Consider the following 24,964-nt stretch of genomic DNA (forward strand, 5'->3'; position numbering starts at 1 on the left):
GAGGAAATTTAACTATAGTAATAACCTTGAATGAGCTGGCTTCAATTATCAATGAACTTGATTTTTTTTGCTGCATGACGTGTTCGTTGTCTTGAACCTTGAACCAGTCGCCTCTTCACAAGCCACCTCCCTGTTGCATCACACAGTTTAGTGGCAAAAAGAATCTTCTTATCATATCACCGCACCAGCATTGAAGACATCATTAGCCGATAGAGTGAAATTGTGTTCTTGCTGCCTCAGCGATTGCTGCATTGGATGGCAAAATGCTAAAGTCGACATACTGTGCACACTGGGGAGGAAGACTGAAACAATATGTCAACATTTGGAGTGCTGACAACGAAAATTATGTAATGGCTTGGAAACATCGCTTATACGTGCATGAACTTGATTTGTAAGACAAAGATTTATAATTAAACCTCCAATTAACCACAAGAGTCTAAAAGAATGTCTTTTATGAAACCGACACTCAACTCACAAATAATCAACATACATGTGAAAAATGAACAATCAATGGATCGAGGTACAAAAATGGAGGGATCCTGAAATGCCGCTCAAACAACAACAGCCCAGAAATGTGTGCTGCCAAGTCTTTCGGTAGGCCTTTAAAAGTGTTTCAGTGACAGCAGCTCTCTGGAGGGAGTGGCAGAGTGACTTTTTAGACGCCTTCTGCCAAATAGGCGTTTGCTGATTGCTGTTGCGCTTATCTACCGACAAGGTACTCAAAGCGCTTTAATACTGTCTCCTTGTGCACTTACTGATGACGCTGCATCAGGAACAGCAGGGGGTTCAGAACAGTATCTGGCTGCAGGACACTCGGAGGACACGTGTTCACAAGGGCTGGGGATCGAACCCGCAACCTCTGGTTTGGGACACGACCACTCCACCACCGGAGCCATGTTGCCCCAACGCGAACTGCCCACTGAAGATTTAAAAAAAAAACTGCAAAAAAAAAAGGCCGTTAAAAACTCACTTTTTTGTGGTACAAACCTACAAAAATTTTAATGAAACACAAAAAAAAGGGGCAGGTGTTCATCTTCACTCTACACCAAGACAAACTCAACCAACACAACTACTGTACTGTGCACACAAGAGCATTTTGTAATGAACCTTAGCGCATCATAGTCATAGTCATCATAGTAACCTCTGAGTAATCGAGTAGCGGTCGGTCTCAGTGTGGAGGCTTGCAGCAAGTTGGCAGACACTCAATCAGCGTACGCCGTGTTGTTAGAATTGGATTACATTTATTGAGAGTCAGCTATGTAGCCAGGGCAAATGTGGCAACTTCCTTTGTAGCTTGACAACTTGAACATGACCCCAAAAAAAGAAAGGTGATAAAAATGAGAAGAAAAGTGGAATGAAGGTCAAATGTGGGGTAACAGTGGAGCAAGTTGAAGTCCGGAGTTCTGCAAGCTAGATGAAATATAAAATGAGAGACGCTTTACAAGTGTCCGATTGCGTGTGAAGAAGCGAACACACGATGAGAACATTTATCAAGTTGTTCTTATCTTCAGGAGGAGTATTTACATAACCGTCGTTGCGTTATCCTGGTTTATGTTTCAAGAGAAGTAGATTATCATCGGAGCTACTCAACTAATGGCTTGCTTTTCTCAGCGGACGTTGTGCTTCAGAGAGCATCTGTCTGGCCGGGGCGGCATGCAGCCTTTGTCCCTCCTGAGCATACTATAAAACCCACTTCCACATGTGGAACAAGCACAGCCAGCCAATTGTGTTCCACCAGGTAAGAGGACTGCTGATGTTTTAACAGGTGAATTTCGAACCATTTTTAACAAGAACTGACATCCGTGATCATCTCTGTTCATAGCGACGATCCACAAACATGGCTCAGCGACAGCTATTGGCTGGTAAGCTTATAATTTTCCATTTGAAATGGTGTCCAGTACCAAAATCTCGAATACATCATCATTTTGAGCTCTCTTTTTCAGGACTGTCCCTCTGGATGTGCCTTCAAGTTGGTTCGTCCTTGACTATGTTCTTGGCGCCCCTTTTCTCCAACAGAGGCGGCATTATTTGTTTGCATTCCTCTTCTTTCTAACAGTGTCCTCCAGCAAACTGGTCTGTTACTTTACCAACTGGTCCCAGTACAGGCCAGGTGTTGGAAGATACATGCCAGAAAATGTGGACCCCCATCTCTGCACACACCTGATCTACGCCTTCTCCATCATCAACCATTCTAATGAGCTGTCACCCTACGAATGGAACGATGATGTTCTGTATAAATCCTTCAATCAACTCAAGAGCAGGCAAGTTCTGACAGCCCGACACAGGGAGAGCATCAAACAAATGCAAACTCTTCAGAGCACAGAAAACACTTGCCACTTTCACTTCGTCCATCTCAGATGAGCTTGCGGCTTGAGTAACTGGCGGTGTTTCCGTGCATTGTCGATATATGGCTTTCACTTTCCATAGTGAAATTTTAATGTGTTCTTGCAGTTGTAGTGACAAAGTTTAAAAGGGAATTGTTGACAAAAACAAAAGTTTTATGAAGTGTTCTTGAGCCCATCTGGCAATATCTTTTACACAAGGATGCTGTTTTTTTATTCTCGTTTTCTTATTCAGTGTCGCTTGGACAAATCAAACGACACGGGAAGTCAGTGTTGGTGATTTTTCGGCCTTGCCGCTTATGCTCAGAAATGTCTCCACATTATTTGAAACTTTTGATGACATTTTGGACTGTAGATGATGAAATCTCTACATTATTTCAGATTGCAAGTTGAAAAATGGTGTTCTTAACCTGTTGGGCTATGTATTTTCTCGTGGAGCTGTTCACAAATAGGTGAACCTCGCCCCATCTTTGCTTGTGATTGACTGAGCAAGTCAGGGAAGCTCCTTTTATGCCCAATCGAGACACTCACCTACAGTATTTCCAGTGAAGATGCTCACCTGTAAAATGTTGCCAACAAGTGTGGTTTGAGCATTCCTCAACTTTCCCAGTCCTTTGAGCCCTTGTCCAATCTTTATTGGAAGGTGTTGCGGGCATAAAATTCAAAATGAGAGTTTTTGCCCCCCAAAAAAACCCAAAAAGGTCACGTTAATTAGTTTGAACATTAAATATGTTGTCGGTAGAGTGAATTCAACTGGATATAGGTTGAAAAGCATCTCCCAGCGATAGAGCACAAACAGTGGAAACACGGCTGAATGCTCAGGTTTAACAGAGGAGAAAATGCAGCAATCTACTTCAAAGGGCTGTGCTGTTATTAGAAATAATTGTCATTAGAACGATGATTACAGCAGTATAAAATGATGTGACTCAAAATAAAGACCAAAGTCAACCCGAAAGCCTAATGGTTAAGCTGGGCTGCCCAAAAAGGGGCAGTCGAAAGCCATCGGCTGAGGTAAATGAACGCCTACAACAAGCACACAGAAAGTGACACTGGATGTACTGGTTCCAGTAAAACACGATGGGGAAGTTCAGAGAAGGCTCTAACCAAGCAAAAAGCACGCCGAAAAAAAAAAAAAAAAACAGTGACAGAAGGGCAAAGGAGCCAAGCCAAACAGACAAAAGAAAAAACACGCACTCACAGTCAGGACAATTTAGAGCCTTCAATAAACCTGCCTACCGTGTACTTCAGATCTTGAATCTTTGCTGGCAATACTTGTCTAACTTTGAATTCTGAATGTGATGGTCACATAGAAACCCCCAGTTGAAGACTTTGCTCGCCGTCGGTGGCTGGAACTTTGGAACTGCACAGTAAGAATTGTCCTTGGATTTATTTCAAACAAACCAATGATGGGACTATAAAAGGCATACCGTACGGTGTACGGGGTTTGTCCGTAAAGCTGGTGAACAAGCATCTGCTCCCCACTGCTGCAGATTTACCACCATGGTTTCCACTCCTGTCAACCGCCAGACGTTCATTCGTTCTTCCATTCAGTTCTTGCGGCGGTACGGCTTCGATGGGTTGGACCTGGACTGGGAGTACCCCGGAGCGCGAGGAAGCCCTCCGGAGGACAAGGAGAGGTTCACGGTGCTTTGTCAGGTCAGCTGGCCGAGGCGGAAATGACTGGAGGCATCATCTTGAAAGACGACTGCAAATTGTTCTGCAATTCCACGTAGGAATTGATGGCTGCCTTTGAGGAGGAAGCCACACAAACGAGTCGACCACGCCTGCTACTCACGGCCGCGGTTGCGGCTGGGAGGGGAAACATTGACAATGGTTATGAGATTGCCCGAATGTCAAAGTGAGTCCTCTTGTCTTCCTCCTCTTGCGACCTTTGGTCACAACAAAATGTTCTGTGGTGTCGAGCAGCTTTCTAGACTTCATCAATGTGATGACCTATGACTTCCACGGAGCGTGGGACCCCATCACTGGTCACAATAGCCCCCTGTACCGCGCCTCTTCCGATCAAGGGGAGAACATCTACTACAATGTGGTGAGTGCCATTTTCACACTGGCCCTCGATTCCAACCTGCAAACCTGCATGTTGTAGGCAAACAAACTTGTTTCTGTCGCCCTTCCTCAAGGATTTTGCAATGAAACACTGGCGAGATCAAGGCGCTCCGCTTGACAAGCTCAACCTTGGTTTTGCCACATACGGACGCACATTTCGCACAGTTTCAGCAGCTCATGGCGTTGGCGCACCTGCCTCCGGAGCGGCCCCAGCTGGGAGTTACACACGTGAAGCTGGCTTTTGGTCTTACTATGAGGTCGGTCAACATTTACCACACACGTTTGATCACTGTCATCAGTCACCAAGAATCATGACTATTTTTTTAACGATTAAACATAAATCCATCCACTCTCTCTAGTGATAAAAATGCTGACCTTCCCCGAGACCACCCGAAACATGCTTTTTTTTTTTCAGGGGGTGGGCATCCTATTATCGTATAAATGCACATCCACTTCAGTAGGTGGCAGTGGCACTCTCATTGTCAGAGTGTGCGTCAGAGTATTAGTTCTAAAGTGTACACTGAAAAGACTCCATTGTATTTTCTCAAGTGGCTGCAAACAATAGTATCATCTGGATTTTGATACATTTTTCAAGGAGAGGTATAGTCTAATTTAAATTTTGAAAATGTTCAAAATTTGTTCCTTGCGAATAAAAAAATATAAAAATACTGAGACCATTAAAATTGTTGGCAAACTACGACCTTGAATGAACCGTGACAAAAAACACCATTCGCAACATACTCACACACTCACAACGCTTTTTCGTTCAGTGAGAGGCATTCTTTGGAATATGTTCAAAAGTTTTGCGGCGAAAAAAAACTATTTGCAACTGCTTGCAACCTTTTAGGCAAAAAGGCAACGTTCGCTACGTGCTCACACACTCGCAAGAAGTGGCGGCTCAGTGAGATACGGGCTTCAACCACGTGGAAAGCCTTCCCAGAAAAGTTGAAGCTGTTCCAGCCGTTACAGGGTGGACGAAGACGATTAGATGTGGGCAGGAGAAATACTGTAGTTGTGTGTGCTATCATTGTTTTTGTGGACCTCACACAACTGTATCTTGGCGGGTATGTTTGAGAACGGACTCTGCATTTTTCAGCCTTCCAATATTTGGAACTGCACGACAAAAACCACTCCCCAAACTTAGCCGTGCCGACTCCATTGCAGTCTGACTGAAAGGCTCATATGCCGGGCGTCGCACATGCAATTACGACAAACCCAGTCACTTGCCCTAGTGAAATTTGTTTTCACGGATTGTTCATTTCATCTCAACAGATCTGCACGTTCCTCAGTAGAGGAGGAAATCTCAGCTGGATCGAGGAACAGAGGGTGCCTTATGCCACTCAAGGCAATGAGTGGGTTGGCTTTGATAACAGGCAGAGCTTTGATATCAAGGTAATAAATGACCTTCTTCCACGAATTCTGAAGTTGATGAACTCATTGGTCGTGTTTGTACGTTGCCTGTGTTGCTGGAGACATTGTGCCAACTAGCCTCATCGAGCCAAGTAGAGAAAAAGTTTGGCCTTTACAAAGATAATAATCTTCATTTTGGATGGACACTACGTGTTCCTTACAGCATGTGGCTGTGTATCATTCCTACAAATGCTAATGAGGTGCCATTAGGTTCAAATGTTCCTTTATTTCCATGAAACACTGTAACAATCAAGAAATTATTTACCAAATACAAATGTCCAGATTTTTCCTGCATTGTTTCCGTTCCCATTCAGTTCAAAAAGCTTTTGCTCAAATCCATTTGAAACTGACGCTCTCTACCACTCAATTCTGTCTCCCAGACGCAGTACCTGAAAGAGGAAAACTTTGGCGGGGCTTTTGTCTGGGCTCTGGATCTCGATGATTTTACTGGACAGTTCTGTGGACAAGGAACCTATCCACTCATCCGTTACTTGCGCTATCTTCTGGGTTCAGGTCTGGAATTCGTGGCAAGAAAAAAAAATCTGATCTGCCAAACAAGTCAAAAATCTTGTGACTAATCTCTTGGATGATCTACTTCATCTGGGTAGATTTCCCAACAACGCCGCCGTCACCCACAATGCCAGCAGGGACCACGGCTGGACCAAATGAGACCACAATGGCACCGGAGTTCCCAATGACGACAAAGACCACAACCGCACCCTTTCCGAGCACAAGACCGCCAGAGACAACCGCTGCACAAACCACCACAACTATCGCATCTGGAAGTGGCTTCTGTGCCAACAAGGCTGACAATCTGTACGAGAATAGTAATGACACAAACTCCTTTTATCAGTGCTTCCAGGGCCGCACCTTCATCCAGAAGTGTCCTGCTAACCTTGTTTTCAACAGCAAATGCAAGTGCTGTGATTGGCCAAAATAAACATGAAATCATTGCCTTGCTCAAACAGCACAGTTTTTTTTTTTTTTTGGTTGTTGTTTTTAAGGGGACTATATGCAAACACCATCACAATACTTTCAGTTTATGGCAACAACATCAATAAAATACCTGTTCTGCATCCTCTGTACAGTACATTGTCTGTCTTTAACCTGACTGTCAATGAACCAAATCGTTAGTCAAATGTTTTTATTTTTTGGGCAGTGTCCCTTTACCATTTTCTGTCACAGTTTTTGGTCATGCCGATTGCATACTCACCTCACGCCAGGCAAGGAAGACATCCCTGCCATTTTAGTCATATGCAACAACACTAGGCATGCCAATAATACCCAGCCAACTTGTTTTGCTTGAGAAATAAAGTTGAACTGAGGTGAGACAGCAACCTCATCAGGCTATGGCATTAAAAAAATTAAAAAGAAGATAATGAAATGTGTGCGACTACATTAAGTAGTAATGATTACTGTCACTGCAAGTTAAAAGGTGAGTTTGCAATTAAAACAAAAAACATTTACAAACCCAATTCCAATGAAGTTGGGACGCAATGTTAAGCATGAAGAAAAACAGAATAGTCATTTGCTAATTATGTTCGAGCTATGTTTCATTGAATACACAACAAAGACAAGAAAAAAAATCTTTAACTTACTATTTTATGGCTGCAACACCTATGAAAAAAGCTGGGACGTGGGCATGTTTCCCATTGTGTTGCATCACCTTTTGTTTTGATAACATTTAATCAACGTTTGGGAACTGAGGACACTAATTGGAGCTTTGCAGGTAGAATTCTTTCCCTATTCTTGCCTGATGTTTGGCTTCAGCTTTTCAACAGTCCGGGGTCTCCGTTGTTGTATTTGAGTCTTTATAATGATGGCTATGATGGCCAGTCCCTCCCACCCACTCCAGCCCGCCCTGACAGCACTTGGTAGCTCCTTCAGCCAGAGACTGTTACACCCGCGCTGGAAGAAGGAGAGATACCGACGCTCGTTCCTACCGACTGCTGTCAGGCTGATGAATAAAAAATAACATCATAATAATAATAATAATTAAATGATGTGAAGGTAAATTGTAAATAGTACTGCGATTTATCCATTTGTGTTCATATTGTATTTAATTGAAAGATGTTTGTTGTTTTTTTCTCTTTCTTCTTTCTACATACATTCTTGCTGCTGGAGGCTGTAAATTTCCCCAGTGTGGGACGAATAAAGGATATCTTATAATGCGCTACGCAGTTTCAATGAACACAGGTCTGGACTGCAGGCAGGCCAGTCTCGTACCTGCGCTCTGACTACCACAGTTTTAATATAAATGCAATGTGATTTGGCGTTGTCTTGCTAAAAATAAGCAGGGGTGTCCATGTTGCTTGGAGGGCAGCAACCAGTATACATTCTTCGACATGAATGGTGCCTTCACAGATGTGAAGAAGTTACTTTTCTAGACAGTCATACACCTGTTCCCCGTTCTAGTTTTTTGATCCATTGTAGCAAATTCTGTCATGGTGATTGGATTATTGCAGGGAGCTTCTAAGTGCTGCATCATTTTGTGATTTTGCTGGTTCGTGATGATGTTTGACCTGATAGATTGTAGTTTTACACTAAAGTAGCAAGCAAATTCACTGCAACGATCTATTGAGAGACGCTCTGGCGCTATTTTCATTTTGGAGCTTTGTGAGCTTGTTGACCACAGCAAACGGAGTGCAGGTTCTTGCGAAATATTTCAGAAAAGTGTTGCTGGCTAGCTTTTACGAACTCTTGGTTACATATACAAAGACATTGTCTGTACAGGTCAAAATGAACTTGGAGTTGAGTTTTTCCTCCACTTACGCATCAGTGTTTCCCAACATGAGATTTAACTGCCAAAATAACATTTACTAAAACTTCACTCCCACTTTATCGTGTGGTGATCACATTTCCACCACTTATTGCTAATCATACACACCCACCAATTTAGGTTGATGACAACACGATCGGCTATAAAAATCTGAGGTGCCAGAAAAAGGCCAGGCATGGAACCAGGATTTTTTTTTTCTCCTGGGGTTGCGGGGGGTTCGGGATGGGATCTCCAAAAAATCAATTTTCCTCACTTCATTTTCTTTATTTTCTCATTTTGTCAATTAAAAAGCATGATAAACAGTAAAGGCATGCTATGTAACAACACATTTTGAACTGAATTTAGACAAAAGAGGTTCAACCAAATAGTTAAGAATATGGTATAGGGAATATATTTGGTCGAATATGACAAAATATGACATTCTTCCCAGTGCGGCCTCAATTGACAAAAGTCACACCCACCACCAGTGGTGTCCAAACTCGGGACTTCAAGGGGCCCTGTCATGCCTGTTTTCAATGTGTCCCCGCTGCAATACGCCCGATTCAAAAGATCAGCCTTTCAGGATTCTTCACAGCTTGATGATGTGCTGATTATTTGAACTGGATGTGTTGCAACAAGGACATATCGAAAACAAGCAGGACAGCAACTCTCAAGGACCGAAGCTGGTCATGGCTGGTTATTACACACTCTCCGATGTTAAAGGGGGGTTTTTTTGCCTTTTGGAAAACATGTATTTGGGAGCCCCCTAGTGGTGACATATTGAAAACATGATCCCAAAAAAACAAGGTCAATTTGTGTATTTTACAGCCATTCAGCCACAAACAGAACATTCATGAATTCGAAGCATTTATGACCTGACAGCACTTGCACAGAAGGCAGCATTCACATTTCCTGACAAAGTTACAGTGCATCAGTCATAACGAATTGACTTTAAGACATTGCCACTTTGTGAAAATCATCAAAATGAGGCACCTTGATCCATATGCATCTGCATCGTTTTGTCCTCGGGGTTTCACATTGAAGTTCCATTAGGTTAGAGTTCATGGACAGAAGTGTGAGGCTCAGGAAGTTTGTCAATGTCACAATTTTGGATCAATCTGGAGTAGAACAGAACAAGCTCCTCGTAGTTCTTTTTGGAAATCCTTTCATTAATGCCATGAAACCTAAGAAATGGGAACAATACACTACCTTTAAATCTTTGGGTGTGGGTGGGTGACTCATTGCATAGTTTTTGTCGACAATTTTCATATCTTTCAGTCATCAGTCAAAAGCTTTGTTATGTTTCTATTCTGCCTTCTTACCTCTTTGCATCCCCTGGTTTAAACCACAAAGGGGCAAAGCGGTAAATGTCGTTGGTCAGATCTTTGAAGTGTCGACTGTCTGTGTTCCCAACGCAAATGCCTGCACATTCAAAGATTGAAATACACCATTGTGGGCTGCTGAGTGTCGCGTTTCAATCTGCCACTTACCTGGAGCGACTGCTACTGTCGGAAACATGTCCAAAACCGTTTTCTTGATGATCTGGAAGCCGTACGAGTTATCATCAGATGAACTGACAGGCAAAGGATCGAAGCCCTCGATAAGCTCCATCTTCACACGCTCATCCCCGACGGTAAACTTGATGAGCTCCAAGACCTCAAAGGAAAAAAAACATCCAGCATTCCATTTGATGCCGAAAGCACCTGATGGAAGAAATTGGACACAATACCTCTTGTAACGACTGCGCTGAGTGGATACGTAGATTCACATGGGCCTCAGCATGGGCAGGAATGACATTCGACTGCAAAAAGAACAACATATGTGGAACAGGTTCGGAGAATCACTCTGAATGACTGTAATCGAAGTTCCGATTACTTTACCTTTACGCCTGCATGAAAGATTGTGACTGCCGTAGTAGTCCTTACAAAGGCATTGGAATCAGATTTTTGTTCAAGAAACCTGCGCCACAAAAAAATGCTCGTTTTTAACAAAGGTACAATAACAACAAAAACATGAATACATGGATGGGAGTGATTACCTGCCAACAAGTGGCGAAAACAGCCACAAATTTGATAGGATGAACTTCAATGGCAGCCCAAACTAAAATCACCAAACGCAGCTTTCATCCACATGAAAGTTGAGCAAGTACGGTAGTTTAATTGAAATGTACCTTGTGGGCGAGCTGCTCAAATGTTTGACGTTCCGGTCCATGACCAAATAACATGGGCATGGGGTTGTCCTCCAGTCTGAGCAATAGCAGTCTTTAAGAAATCAGTGCGCAAAAATAGAACCATACACAATAAAAAAGCTGGGTGCCAAAACCTTTTGACTGCTGCAGCTAAGATGCCAATGCTGCTCTCCCTGGAAGGCATTGACGCATGGCCGGGCAGAGTGGACACACTCAGCTTGACGACGGCGAGGCCCTTCTCACTGACACCAATTCTACGACCAGACATGTCAGTTCATCATTAATGTGCGTATGGTCGGAAAAGGTTTCAAAGTGACGCTGCCTTTCTCACAAAGCCGCGGGTCCGTTGAGACCGCTGACGACTCCATCGAGCACGGCCAGCCCCTCGTCCAGCACAAAGGACAGGTGCACATTGCGCTGCTTCAACACTCGTACGATGTTCATGGCTCCCTGGAGACCGCTAACCTTCCAGAGACACAAAAGACGACCACTCCATTCTGACTCCGGACGTTGCCAGTGTGCTTATGGAAAGGTAGGTTTACTTCTTCATCATGGCCGAGACCAATGTAAAATTCTCTCTGCGGCGCATAGCCTTTCATCAGCAAGTATTCCAGGGCCTGAAGTATACCCTGGAAGAAGACGTTAGAAAATAATGGTGAGGGCCGGCTGCACCCGGTGGAGCAACAAAGCTCCTGCCAAAGATGCACACAAGGGATCAAATCACGTGGATTGTGGAGTACGTCTCATAATAGCCAACACACAACAAGACATTCCACCAAGACCGTAGTCTTCTTTTTTCAGTGGAGGTCAGTCATCATTCATGTTCTGCCACCCGGGCGTCTCCTGGTGATTCCTGTTGACAAATAAACATTCTGAACTGTGGGATTTTCTTACCATCAGAGAGCTCTTGTCATCTATCGTCCCCCGGCCGTAGATGAAACCGTCTATCTCCTGGGCAGAAAAAGGCGGCGCCACCCAGCCATCGGACTCAGTGGCGGGTACCACATCGATATGAGCCAAAAGCAGGTATGGCAGCAGTTGGGGTTGCAACCCTGGGACCCAAAACAGGTGGCTGTAGTTGGCCACCACTTCATGGTGTACCAAGCTTGAGGTAAAAAGGGTCGGGAAGGCTGGCGGGGCAAGAGAAGAACACGGAGAGGGCTGAAACGACTGCGGCTCCTTTGTCCTTTCCACCCGAGTGAGGAAAAACGGCAGTTGTTCACTGGCCGTTATGCGCAAAAGAAATGCAATCGATACATTTGTCTCCATTCAATTGGAGTGATGTGCACCTAGGAGATCCGGTGACAAGAGTTAAAGTTGTGTCGCTTTCACATGTTGCGGCAGTAGCTCATCTCTCAGTACTTCCTTTTTGGAACCTGAAGTTGACATCTTAAGTCCTGCTTTGGACAAAATGTACAATAGCAACTTGACGAAAAGTTTGGATAAAACAGTTGACGTTTTTGGCACATTGCTAAAGTCGGTCATAATTCCTAACCAAACAATTCTGAAAATGAGTCAATGTATAGTGGCTCATCGATTGATGGCAACAACACAATGACAGGCATAATGTTGCATGTTTTTTTCTTTTTTTCTTTTATGAAAACTCCCTTGAATTAGATGGCAGAACGCCAGAAGAATGGCCTGTTACTTGTACGGCACTTTTTGACCTTAGGTACTCAAAGTGCATTCCCACTGTCTCCTGATTTTACCGACTGATGACACGGCATCGGGAGCAACATGGGGGTTCAGTATCTTGCTTGGGAATACTTTAACATGGTCAGAAGGGTTGAGGATCGAACACACAACCTTCAGGTGGGAGACGAGACAACCACATTGGAGCCATGCCGCTGTTGTTGTTGTGACGTGACCCAAGGCGCCTCAGGATAATCCTGATGCTGCTGTTGACTTATGGAGGGTGCAGCGATAGGACAGGAAAACTCGTAGAGCAGAAAGAGGTATTATGCCCCCATCAAAATGGTAAAACTGGCATTACATCTTTCAATGGCTAGGCAACGGTATTTTTCCCCCCTTAAAATGAATGGACGGCTACTCTGGTGGGCTCAGGCCAACAGTTGCCCATTCCTGAGCAAACATATTGTAATATCTATTTCTTGTTAATTGTGTATTTGAGAACTGGGTTAGTTGAGTAGGGGGTGATGTCATAGAGAGGGGACGAGCCAGTTTGAGTGTGGAGTGCATGGGCGCGAATTGTGGCCAATAGCAACTCCTGTGAATGTGTTTTAATTGCTGCCTTATTTTGTTTATTTAAAAAGCGAACAGATTGCATCATCGACTGTGTGCATCCTTGACCACATTGAAGGGCATTACAATATGAATTGTTTGCTTATCAACCTTTGATGTGATTTCAAATTAAGATAATAGTTGCACATCTCTTAAAGCAGGGGTGTCCAAAGTCGGTCCTGGAGGGGCGCTGTCCTGCCTGTTTTGCAGCTCTCCCAGCTGTAACACACCTGATTCAAATGATCAGCTCATCAACCAGCTCTGGAGCCGCATTAGAACAATCCTGATGAAAGGTGTGTTGCTCCTGGGAGAGCTGGAAAACAGGCAGGACAGCGGCCCTCCAGGACCAACTTTGGACACCCCCGTCTTGAAAAATTCTTTGCAGATGTGATTTGTCACAGGCCTATTATTTTGAGATTGGCATGAATCCGTTATCATATAGCTATGTCCGACATATGTATACTATATATATATATATATATATATATATATATATATATAGTATACATACAGACATGATAGTATGTCGTGTTATTTAAAATGTGTGTGTGGCGATTGGGGTCGTATTCCCTTGGCCTTGGGTTTAGATGCCCCTTGATAACATTTTACATTTTGTTGTGTACAAAACCAAACTTGTAGTCTCGTGTGATTTCATTACCGTCAAAATGTGTTTACTTGAGCAGACTTATTGTGTGCATACCGATGTTGATAATCCCCGGGCACGAGGTCAAGTATTTATGTCGGTGCCTGTTGTGCGGTTGTGAGCTGAAGTTGAGTCCTTGTGACTTAGCTTATAGCTAATTGTGTGCTTTACTTTGTAAAGGGGCGCGCCGCGTTACCTCTCCGGAGAAACGAGTTGAAATGAAGCAGCGCAGTGGTGTTGCTCTCCGTGGGTGAAAATGACACCGTGGGGATGCGCACGGCCTCTGAAGGAAGATGAGGCAAAGTAGCAACAGGTAAAGTGGACTATCCTCCACTTTGCTTTTTGGACGTACCTTGAAAGTGGGCGAGGAGTTCCTCCCGCTTCGGCTGGTCGATATCAAGCGAAATTAGGTTTGGCGTTTCCCAGTGTGCGAGTTGAAGTCCGCCAACATTCCCGTCCAGTGTCAGCGTTCTGATCGACGCTATCGTAAACAAGATGAAAACAGCAACGAATCCACCAGCTATGAGAAGCTTCACAAATTTGATCACCATGACCGTGATCTGGGAAACAACGGTGTATGTAACTCCTGAAGTTGAATTGCTCGGTCAAATGGTTCACAATGCGTACAAAAGTCAACAACCGTGCAAAAGTCAACAACTCCCACCCCCGCCACACGCATCAGTACAGTTCGCCGACGCCCGAGTCGACACGCATGCGTGAAACGATGACGTCACATCCCATCTACCGTCAAAGCAAAAATAAAGCGTAAAATCGAAGCGTTAAGATTAAAACTCCGCAAGAGTTTTAAGAGCTGCCACACGAAGAAAAAAAACACGGCACTTAAGTAAATAATTATTATGTAAAACGTGAACATTATCACGTATAAACATGATACTTTTCATGTATAAACGTGAAAATCGTCACGTAAAATCCTGTTTATATTATGTAAAAATTTAAAAAATACAAAATGTGACAAAGCTGGCCTCATGGAGGACTCGCCAATTTCTGTTGTGACTGAGGTCCCATCCTGCAATGGCACTAAACCTGGAATCACATTTTATGAAATTGCCGTGTGCCAGAAGAGTTCCTTATACGTATGGAACAAGGACACTTAAATGTATTTTTCCATCCATTCATCCATTTTCTGATCCACTTACACGAGGGTCGCGGGGCGTGTTGGAGCCTCTCGTGTATTTTAACATTGCCCGTTATTAGGTTTTTACATGATTTGTCTTTCACATTTTTACATAAGTATCACGTTTTTACATGATCATTTTCACTTTTTGATATAAGTATTGCGTTTTTACATGATAGTTTTCACGTTTTTACATGATAATTATCACGTTTTTTACATGATACGTGTCACGTTTTTACAGGAGAAATTTAACGTTTTTCCCCCTGGTGTGGCAGCAATACACTTCCAAACAAAACAACACTAAAAATCGAAATGTGACATTTTAACTCTGGAGAACCCAAGAACCATTTTCTTCTTTGGAAAATGATGAATTAGACATTAAATGACTGCCATATGTTCACTGAACACCAAGATATGCGTTTTTGCAAATATTCTATGCTTTAATCCTAATTTAGTATTAGGGCCAAATTTGACCCATTGGGATTTAAGGGTAGCATTTGAGAAGCAAAATTTATAGGTGCCATCTGAGACACCGTGGTTTCTCCTGGGTTAAGTTTATTTCAAACAAATGTGAAAACCGTGTACAATGCCCTTGTTAAATGTCACAGATTTCATGTCTGTAATGACATGAAATGAGCTACAACAACTTACTTTCCTACAAAATTGAAATCAATACAACTACTTTTTACCTGGATGCTTTTACCGATTCATCAATTTCAAAGAGAGTGTGTTTGACTAAACTCAGGAGTGCCCAAACTTTTTTGACCGAAGATCTACTTTTCAATCAACTAACCTCCCGCGATCAACCTGTTACCGCGCACACGTGCATACGCACATACACACGCAAGCCATGAGGAGCAATAGCCTGACGCTGAGGCACACGACGCACTTTTGCAGCCTGTTAACTATTGTAGCTCACGCGTACCGTTTTAAAATGCTTCTCTCGGCCCTCCAGACTCCCATTCTGTGTGAATTGTACAAAACAAACTCTGAATGAGAATAATGATAACGATAAAAGATATAGCGCAACAACTCGGATCCCAAGCTGTAACTGCAGACTGCTGAGCGCTAACAACTTCCAGTGACGCCGTTACACGTCACCAAAGGTTAAAGACAACCTGCTTTATTTTCTTTTTAAAATACTTTTTGTGAAAGTAAGACTGATAGAATAATTAGGGTGCAGTGTGCATTAACACAAAAAATATATATTACTAACATGCACGGAGACACACATTTATTATTATGTATTTTTTTTCCCCTTCCACCTTGGATCGACTTGGGACTAGTCCTTGATCTACTGGTCGACCGCGATCGATGCAATGGATACCCCTGGACTAAAGTTATAGGTGGTACCAGATTTGTGTGCCTAGTTCTTTCTTCAATGTTTGCGATTTCACCTGTGGAGACATTTGTGCATTTTGTTTGACAAAATAATTACCATCATATGAAGAAAAAAAACCGGCTTTCTGGACTTAAAACCGAGCATGGTTTTTAATTAACAGGATTGTATGGACCTTAACTATGTGCCATTTACCAATGTTTGTTTGCTTATTTCTTTATTTATTTATAAATCCATATTTATTGGGGATAATTTAGAGTAATTTCTTACAACCTGTTTGAGAATTTTGGCGTGGTGAGGACCTTGTCCTCAGTTCTAGTTGTTGATTTTATTTTGAGTTGACTTTTTATTTGGTCTCCCATAGGAGAAACTTGTCTCGGAGGACAGGCACTCCTTGCTGCTCCATGCATTGAACAATACATACACATACGCTACACAACAAGTTGTCTTGTATGTATGTAAGTAGAAATGGGGTTTCTTGCATGTTGCAACCCCCCCCCCCCCCCTGAACAAAATAACAATTAAATCAAAGCCACCCATAACCTTGCGCCCCCCTATCTGTCAGATCTTCTTCAAATCTCCATTCCCTCTCGCTCACTCAGGTCCTCATCCTCCCTCCACCTTTTTCTACCCTCTGCCCGTCTCAGTACAATGGGGTGCAGAGCCTTCAGTCGCTCTGCCCCCAAACTCTGGAACTCACTTCCTCCCAACATTCGTAATATTGACTCTCTTTCCTTATTCAAAACCCAGCTCAAAACCCACCTATTCAGACTTGCCTACCCGCCTTAAATCTTTCTTTCTTTATTTATTATTTTATCTGTGTTTTACTATTGGTCTTGGCTGTACAGTGTCCTTGAGTGTTGTGAAAGGCGCTTACAAATGTGATGTATTATTATTATTATTAAATTATCAGTTCATCTTCTCTCATTTCTGCCTCTGCGTCCTGTGGGATTGTTTGTCAATGAGCGCCTCAGGAAGACCGTTTCCTTCAACACAATGAGGAGGGCAAAATCATAAAAGTCCAAATTTCTCAAACCCTGTCTGTTGTTTTTGTGGATACATTCATTGCACAGAACCATTCCTGGGTTTGCTCATTCATCCACAAATGGAGGGAGAGCCAATAAAGACACACATGACTGAGTGTATTTCCCAATTGAACTCTTCAGGCAGCAGCACCGTTTGAGCTTTGAGTGGTATTGAAGGGGGGAAAAACTGCTTGACCCTGCTGAACCGAGACCAATGCTCAACATTGCCAACAAGGGAGTATTGCAAACAACCCACTGAATGAAATCGTGCAACATGGAAGACCAACTTACTTCTGCAGCCATTGGAGAGATGCTGAAGTTTTCTGTGGGAAATGAGGAACCACTTCAAAGAGGAGTGCAGTCACTCAAAATCACATACTCCAGAAAGGGACACTCTATCCGAGTTTGAGGTCTGCTTAACTGCACACATCCAATTCTGTTATAATTAACGTTGAAGTACAGTACATTATATTTGCACTTCACTGTTTAAGAAATGTGTTCAACCATGTAATAAAGGTGCATTTTTTATTCAGCTTGGAGAACCACTGCTCTTTTGAGTAGAAACAAAAACAGCAGGATGATATGATTAGCTCTCCTCTGGCAATTTTCAGTTTTTGCAGGTTAGCAACTATTCTTTCCCATTGTCACGTTGTTTGTTCTGTCATGTTTGCTGCAGTCACTGGTAGGTTTTAGCTTCAGTCCTGATTTTTGTTTGATACTTTGTATTCTCTTTGTTCTTGTGACTTTGTCTCAAATTTAGTTTTCTCTGTGTTTTTATCAATACAGCTCGTCAAGTACAACCTGCTCCTCTCCCACCTGCCTGCTTTTTGGGGTCCTCCACCACCATGCAACGTGACACCCATAACCCGTACAGCTACAAAAACAAAACTCAGCGCGATGCGCTATATATCCTTTGGAAATTTGTTTTTCAGTTGTAAATGAGTTAACATTTGGTAAATCATTTGGCAGCTGCAATGTATTTATCTCGCCTGTTTTCATCATATTTAACATCCAAACTCTTCATGCTTTAAGGCTCACTGTCCTCTTCTTTATTTTCTTCATCAAACTCCCCTTTCTGCTGGGAACCTACAAGCACCAGCATGGAGGAGTCAAACACAGGCAAACATGCCAACCATGTTACGACCAATGTTTGTTTCTTTGTTTGTTTTGATAAATCCAGAGCATACCCCCTGAAACAAAGAGTGTATGTGGCATGTTTGTCACACAAATGTCCTAATAACAGGCATGCCATGAAAGCTATTTCAAAAACAAAATGACTTGGTGGAAGACTTTATTTTGATCAATATTCAATAATGTTAGCAGAGTTTTACAATCCAAATCAAGTGAAAGTGGAGTTTCAAAGAAAATGGACTACTATGGAGGAATGTACTGTATACGGTCTGTGTACTGTACACATGCTGTATACTAAGCTGTGGAATCAGAATATCATGCAGTCTACTTTGGAAGGTACGCCATCAGCACCATACGGGAGGTCATCTTGAATCCTGCCAAGGGAATTTATTTACATTACATGTGGCGAGTGTCCACCCTTTCAACTATTTCACCGACCGTTACGTGCATTCCTAGCTGCTGCTGTTGTCGTCAGCAGTTAAGACATATATGCCCAGGAGTATTTGTACTGAGCTCATTGTACTTGCATACGGAAAGAGGCATGTGCCTGTATTTGCCTTATGTTGGATGACCAAATAGAACATCTATTTGAGGGATGAGGACTATAAAGTCTACACTATTGATGGACGTGCAAAATCCGATATTACGGTAGGTCCTGGTATACATGATGTAGCCAATGAAAGCTGGTGTTCTATGGCAACCCCAGAATTGGAATGTGATGTTACTTTTTGTCGTGACTATGAGGTGTTCAGAATGGCTGTAGGACCGGTACCTGTATTTCAAACCCAAACTACAAATGACAAGTTTTCCCATTCATTGTGAGTCAGACAATCGGTAAGGATTTGCTTAATTGCAAAGGCTGGACAGAATCTGGTCGGCGACAGACTTATATCTCACCGAATTAAGACACAGAAGGCTATTTATCTGGTAGTCTGACCGTGACCACCGTGAACGACAAAAAAGCCGTATCGCTTAACAAGGCCATTAGACTCCAGGGGATCACTTCCAAGAGGGGAAACTTGTTGTGTGGACCTGTGGTTTGAAATGTCTTTGGTGACACCGGTCCATTTATTTCATGAATCATTGTGTGACGGTGAGAATGATGTGACAGAGTAGAAGAGTTTTGCGTACCTTGAAGGTTGAAAGTGATGCCTTTTTCACATTTACCATTTCCAAAACAACAGTTTCCTTTTGTTGACTGTCCACTGTGTGTCCAATGGCTTTGAACCCTACATGAAATGCGAGAGGGAACTCACGTAGGAATAGAAAGCCATATGACATGGTTGTGGGCTCATCTGGATGCCAAGATGCTTGGAAGAGCTTGGAAACAAAAAAGAGGTCAAACGAGGGGCAGGTTGCAGACAACATTGCAGATTTAAAACTCACACAAGCATGCATAATTAAACGCAGAAACCGAGTCTTTCTAAGCCCAGAGGAAGGAGCAGTCTCCTCAAAATTCTACTTTCATAACAACCACTCGAGAAAAATGAGCCCTCCCTTGCCGATGTTTGAACCCAACAGCAGCCTGTTCTGTAAGTTATTTCAATCCCATGGCAGGCAAAACTCATCTTTGGTATAAAAGGCTGAATGCAAGGTGCCATTTTGATTACAGCTATTTTCCTGCTCAATCTTAAGAGCGTCTTATAAACTTGTTTTTTTAATCCATGCATGATTTTGGAAGGAGATCACTGTGCATGTTTAAACCACTATTGGGCACAGAAAGTCTAGTGGGCACCCCGGCATTTTACCATATAGACACTTTGCATGAAGTCACCACATCTCCAACCTCACTGCAGCTGATTGCTGGAGCCTATCGTCTCATCAATTCAGCCAATGAGCATCATTTGCGATGGAGGCTGGAGCAGTGGAAATGCTGGAATGTGCAATGTTAGAAGTGACTCCATGCTGGATCATTCAGGCTACAGTACAGTGGAAAGGCCTCGAGAGTGGCAGTTTTATCAGAACTGTCGTGAGTACAGAATATCGCTGAAGCCTTTCCTCCTCTGAGAGGTGCCATGATGCACTTGACTCTTGTCTAAGGCACATTTATATGATAGGCCCATCCCATGTTGATCAGGTCACAGCGATACAGGCAAAAAGAGGTGGAGGTTAGCAGTTGTTAGGTGCTTGGTTTTCATTGAGTCGAGACTCCAGGCCAGATTTCCTCACTCAGAGAACAGTAGCCGTTGTACAAACAAGAAAGAAAAAAAATCGCTGTGTACAGAGTGGAATCGGGCTACTTTGGACTACAGAGAAGGCTTTTATTGACATTGTATTAAGTGCAACAGAGGTATTTGGGCTGCGTAGGGGCCAGGTATTTGTCAGTCTCTGATTCTTGTCTTCAATTCAAGCAACAAAAGGCGCTTTGAGACAGCGTCCCTTGCCTTTTTCCCCACATCTTCCCGTGCTGTGCTGCAACTTTCCAGTGCTGAGAGCCACCCCTCTTCCACTTACACGCACCTGTTCCAAGCGAGGCAAGCGGAAAACTACAACTCTTTCTTTCTGCTTCGAAAATGTGTTTTGCATGAAAGTGCTTGGAATATTAGACCGAGCTCAGAGAGCAAAGTTGCTGCAAAGTTCTTCATTCACCGAAGGCCACCACCAATGAGCTGTGCATATCTCAGCATAAATTACGAAAGCCTCCATGACAAACTCTGTCCAGACAAAAAGGTGATTGTTAACCACAGGCAGGATTAGCTCTAATCCCTTGACAGCATACATGGCCCCTCTCTGCTGGAAGCCCGTTCGGACAATCTGCTCGAGCCAGATGTTTGGAATCGCAAATGATGATCTCGGCCACTTGTTTTAAGAGAGTGCAGCATGCATGATGAGGGGGTTCAAAAAACAAGATCGACCCAGTAAACGACTCACCCGTCATCACAGGTTACTGGCAGTGAATCTCCAGATGATGCTTTGTCGCATGCTGCACTCAAACACAACAGCAACAAGAGCAAAAGCCTCAGTCAAGCCCACCTCTTTTATGCTCCACACTTCTGAAAGGAAGGTTATGCTGATGCACGCTTATGGTGGAAATGTCCGACACTTACCTCCTTCTGTGTCTCCCACGTCCCTCGCTGGAGCCAGAATGGCATCCCCTCACCCTGATACTGTATGGGGAAACAATGGGTAGCAGAGAGGGAGGAGTCATACCATGCAAGCAGGAGGGAGGCAAGGGTTGCCCAATGAAAAGCAGGAGAGAAGGGGAAAGGGGGCTCTGAAGGGATCACCCTCTTATAGCGCTCTCAAAACGTTGCATGAATGGCAAGTCCTCAGACCCCCTCCCCAACCCCTCATGCCCCCCCTCTCGCCCACTTCCCTGGATGTAAAGATGGAAAGCAGAAATCCACGCTTCACGTCAGAAATGTCAGGAAAGCAAGAGAATAGGAGGGAATGCCATTCCCAGTTTGAAATAAGTCCCTTTCTTTGAATGAAGCCTTAAGACTCCAGGTTGGCAGAATGCCCACGGGTTCTGCTCCTTTTCCTGGATGGATAAAAGAGGGGCTGAGGTAGCTGGGGGTCCTTCCATTGTGTGTGTTCCCTTCCTTTCAGGCCAGCCACTCAAGTTGCTCTTTGCAGCCCGTGCGAATATTCTTGTGTTATCTTTCATTGCTACTACAGTACTCCTGTTTCCACCAATAACCAAAAATTTCACCCACTGCCCATTCCCCGTCCAGGACAAAAACTAGTTGCATTTCATGACAAGTACTGACATAACTTCCAATCCCCCAAAACATTTGTGTGGGCTTACTTTGTCATACTAGTCCAACAGGAGTTTTCCCAGTGAACATGAGATGAACACAGCAGGTGTTGTACGTCGGGGTCTGGGTGCTGTGACCACAACTGGCTTGATCTCTCTGTCTCTGTCTCTGTCTCTGTCTCTGTCTCTGTCTCTGTCTCTGTCTCTGTCTCTGTCTCTCTCTCTCAGTAAACAAATGTTTCCTACTGTATGATTTTTAGCAAGGACAAGTAGTCCATTTGGTATCTGGGTCAATATAGGATGGAATCGAGGTTCAACAGCCTCAGCTTTTGAGTTTTTCAAGATACAAGCCATCGTTTGGTTTTCTTTTCTGCTTTGACTTGCCAGAGCAAACCTGTGTTTGTAATCCAAGTGTGCTTTCTTGACAGTGACTCAAGGGACTTCACAACAAGCAACAGTTTGTCAGATAGATTTGGTAGATCTTTATTGTCAAATGCAGATAACATTTACTGCCAACACAATTGTGTGGCACAATTTGTTTCCTCTAAAATGATACTTGCATGTTGTTTTTAGAGAAAATGTTCAGAGTGTTTGTATATACACCCCAAAAATAAAGGTGTTCAAAGCTAATTTCCTTCAAAGAAGTGTTAAATGAGCCACCTTTGTCACACACTGTGTAAGTCAGACATGTCCAGCTCCGGGCCTGGAGGGCCACAGTCCTGCCTGTTTTCTATCTCTCCAGGCTGCAACACACCTGCTTCAGATGGTCAGCTCACAGCCAGATCTGCAGCAGCATTTGAATAATCCTGATGATTTGAATCAGGTGTATTGCTCCTGGGAGAGCTGGAAAAGAGGCAGGACAGGTGCCCTTGAGGACCGACTTTGGACACCGCTGGTGTGAGTAGATCGGTGACTTGAGCGAGACTGTTGTGTCACAGTGACCTTTCCTGTTGTGTCTGAACTGACTGTATTATTGGGTTGATGGTCAGGAAATAATGAAAGAGCCAACATTTTGCTCTGCTGCTGTTTGATATTAGCTGTCTGAAATATTGACATTGACATTTTGTAATGTGTTTTATTCAAGCTAGTGAGGCATGGGTATTTTTTCCCCTACACTGTATAGTGTTGGCCCTCATTGGTGTTAATCTAAACAAGGCTTATTCAATAAGTGATGGGTCCATGAGGCCTCATGAGGCGTGTCAACACACTGACACACTGTGTTGATACTGTGCTGATACTGTGTCACTGACCACTGCCACCTGCTGGACCTTCAAGATCCCTGCAGCCAACCCACTTAACAGACTGAACTGACTGATAAATTTATTTGTATATTGAACATATAAAATATACAATTCAGTAATATATTGGCACAAAGTGAAGGTAAGATATAAAAAAAGAAAATAGTCATCATCACAAATATGTGTTCAAAGGAGTAGAAAGAAGTAAAAAACCTACCCTGAGTCCTACCCCTTCTTATACATGAATTGATCATTTTCCAAAATAGGAAAGAAAGTCTACATATCAACAAATGCTTTTACCCTTATGTATGCTGTACTTATACATTTTTACAACTTTAGGTTTGTAAATACAGTACATACTCATTGGAGCACATGTATATGTCGATTTTCTCATATTCATAACGGATGCTACATTTCATTAATACATTAAATAATCTCATCAATGTATTTCTGATGTATTGCTATATTTCATGAGTGTATCGAATTTATCAGCTTAATTCTGATATGTGTAGTTGTCTTGTACTACTCTCGAATTCATTTTTAATCTCAGCAAGAGAGTTACTCATTTTACTGGTCCGTTTCAGAATCATTCCACAGATTTACACCTATTACAGATACACTCCTTTGCGTGATGTTTGTTCATGTTTTGGATTTTTTTGTATAGGTTAGTACCCCTTAAATTATGACAACTTTCTCGAATTTTAAAAAGCTTCTGGATGTTTTGCCAAAGGAGGTTATTGTGTGCTTTGTACATTAATTGGGCGATTTTGAAGTCAACCAGGTCATGACATTTCATAGTTTAATTTGATAAACAGTGGATTTGTGGGTTCCGTCTATTTGGAGCCAGTGATTGTTCTGATTGCTTTGTATTGTAGTTTTAAAACAGAGTGTTTTACTGGCATTTCCCCATATTTCCACAGAATAGGTCAAATATGGAAGTAGTAAAAGTATAATGTGTACAAGGATCTCTTATTCAGCACATCCTTAGTTTTTGGGAGGATCCCTATGGTTTGGGATATTTTTCTTTTATTATCTATTATGTAGCTGCCAGCACGGTTTTGCATCTACAACTGTTCCAAGACATTTTCATAAGGTCATTCATCGATTTGATGATGAAGTGTATACAATATCATTCACATCCATGCATTCATTTTGCAACATCCAATGTCTTCAAATAATGTGAAGATCATTTGAATGAGGATGCTTGTGGGCTTTGATTTCACAAATTTTTATTGAGAAAAATAAGATGCTCCAATGTTTTAAACTTCGGCCTGTTGCGTCTTTTACAAGCAATTTCTCCTGCTGTGGAGAACACACGCTCACAAATTGGCATTTAGAACAGTTTCCAATAAACTAATAATGATGAGTAACATGCCTGATGTAGTTGCAGAGGGCTGCGATGATGGTCCAGGCTGGGCCTCGATTGTGCACCCGATGACACGCATGCACTCAGCCCGCAGTCTGGATATGGCCTCCGTGCACCTGGAGGAACTGCGCAATCCAAGTGATTTGAATCTGGGGTCGAGAAGTGTTGCTAAGGTTAACACACTCATAGACTCCAAACTGGAAGCAGTGTCTGTGACTCGACGCTTGAGGTGTTCGTGGAGTTGTATGACTGGCTGTGTGTGTAGGGTTGAAGCGTGGCCCTCAAGTGCATGATAAAGCATTTTCATCATCGGGATGACCTTCGAACCTGAAACTTTCCTCTCTTCAGACAACTCCACTGTAGCTTGATGGAATGGAGAAAGCA

General features: G+C 43.0%; 2 protein-coding genes and 1 long non-coding RNA gene across 5 annotated transcripts; 1 reads left to right on the plus strand and 2 right to left on the minus strand.

Moving 5' to 3' along the window:
- Positions 1–1,622: 1,622 nt before the first annotated feature.
- LOC127595979 (acidic mammalian chitinase-like) lies at positions 1,623–6,900 on the plus strand. Its single transcript, XM_052058082.1, has 12 exons — positions 1,623–1,738; positions 1,823–1,862; positions 1,944–1,973; positions 2,057–2,261; positions 3,653–3,709; positions 3,833–3,998; positions 4,076–4,200; positions 4,269–4,392; positions 4,484–4,666; positions 5,682–5,801; positions 6,200–6,332; positions 6,428–6,900. The coding sequence occupies exons 1-12, from the start codon at positions 1,700–1,702 to the stop codon at positions 6,757–6,759; spliced, it is 1,554 nt and encodes a 517-aa protein (XP_051914042.1). The 5' UTR covers positions 1,623–1,699; the 3' UTR covers positions 6,760–6,900.
- Positions 6,901–8,841: 1,941 nt separating this feature from the next.
- On the minus strand, positions 8,842–14,405 carry pm20d1.2 (peptidase M20 domain containing 1, tandem duplicate 2). 3 transcript variants are annotated; one of them, XM_052058083.1, is made up of 13 exons: positions 14,002–14,376; positions 13,846–13,932; positions 11,660–11,895; positions 11,308–11,394; positions 11,097–11,230; positions 10,900–11,019; positions 10,748–10,823; positions 10,616–10,677; positions 10,458–10,536; positions 10,307–10,378; positions 10,068–10,233; positions 9,900–9,999; positions 8,842–9,761 (listed from the first exon to the last, which is right to left on the minus strand). In XM_052058083.1, exons 1-13 carry the CDS (start codon positions 14,198–14,200, stop codon positions 9,632–9,634), a joined length of 1,548 nt encoding a protein of 515 aa, XP_051914043.1. In that variant the 5' UTR covers positions 14,201–14,376; the 3' UTR covers positions 8,842–9,631. The 3 variants fall into 3 exon arrangements, with proteins under 3 accessions (XP_051914043.1, XP_051914046.1, XP_051914045.1); XM_052058086.1 differs by lacking the exon at positions 9,900–9,999 and having other exon boundaries at positions 14,002–14,405; XM_052058085.1 differs by lacking the exon at positions 13,846–13,932 and having other exon boundaries at positions 14,002–14,392.
- A 3,526-nt stretch (positions 14,406–17,931) lies between these two features.
- On the minus strand, positions 17,932–21,478 carry LOC127596091 (uncharacterized). The gene is made up of 2 exons (XR_007961377.1): positions 21,327–21,478; positions 17,932–21,202 (listed from the first exon to the last, which is right to left on the minus strand). It is a non-coding gene; the product is annotated as an uncharacterized LOC127596091 (long non-coding RNA).
- Between the last annotated feature and the right edge of the window lie 3,486 nt (positions 21,479–24,964).

Source organism: Hippocampus zosterae, chromosome 2, assembly GCF_025434085.1.
Source record: "Hippocampus zosterae strain Florida chromosome 2, ASM2543408v3, whole genome shotgun sequence".
Classification (NCBI taxonomy): Eukaryota; Metazoa; Chordata; class Actinopteri; order Syngnathiformes; family Syngnathidae; genus Hippocampus; species Hippocampus zosterae.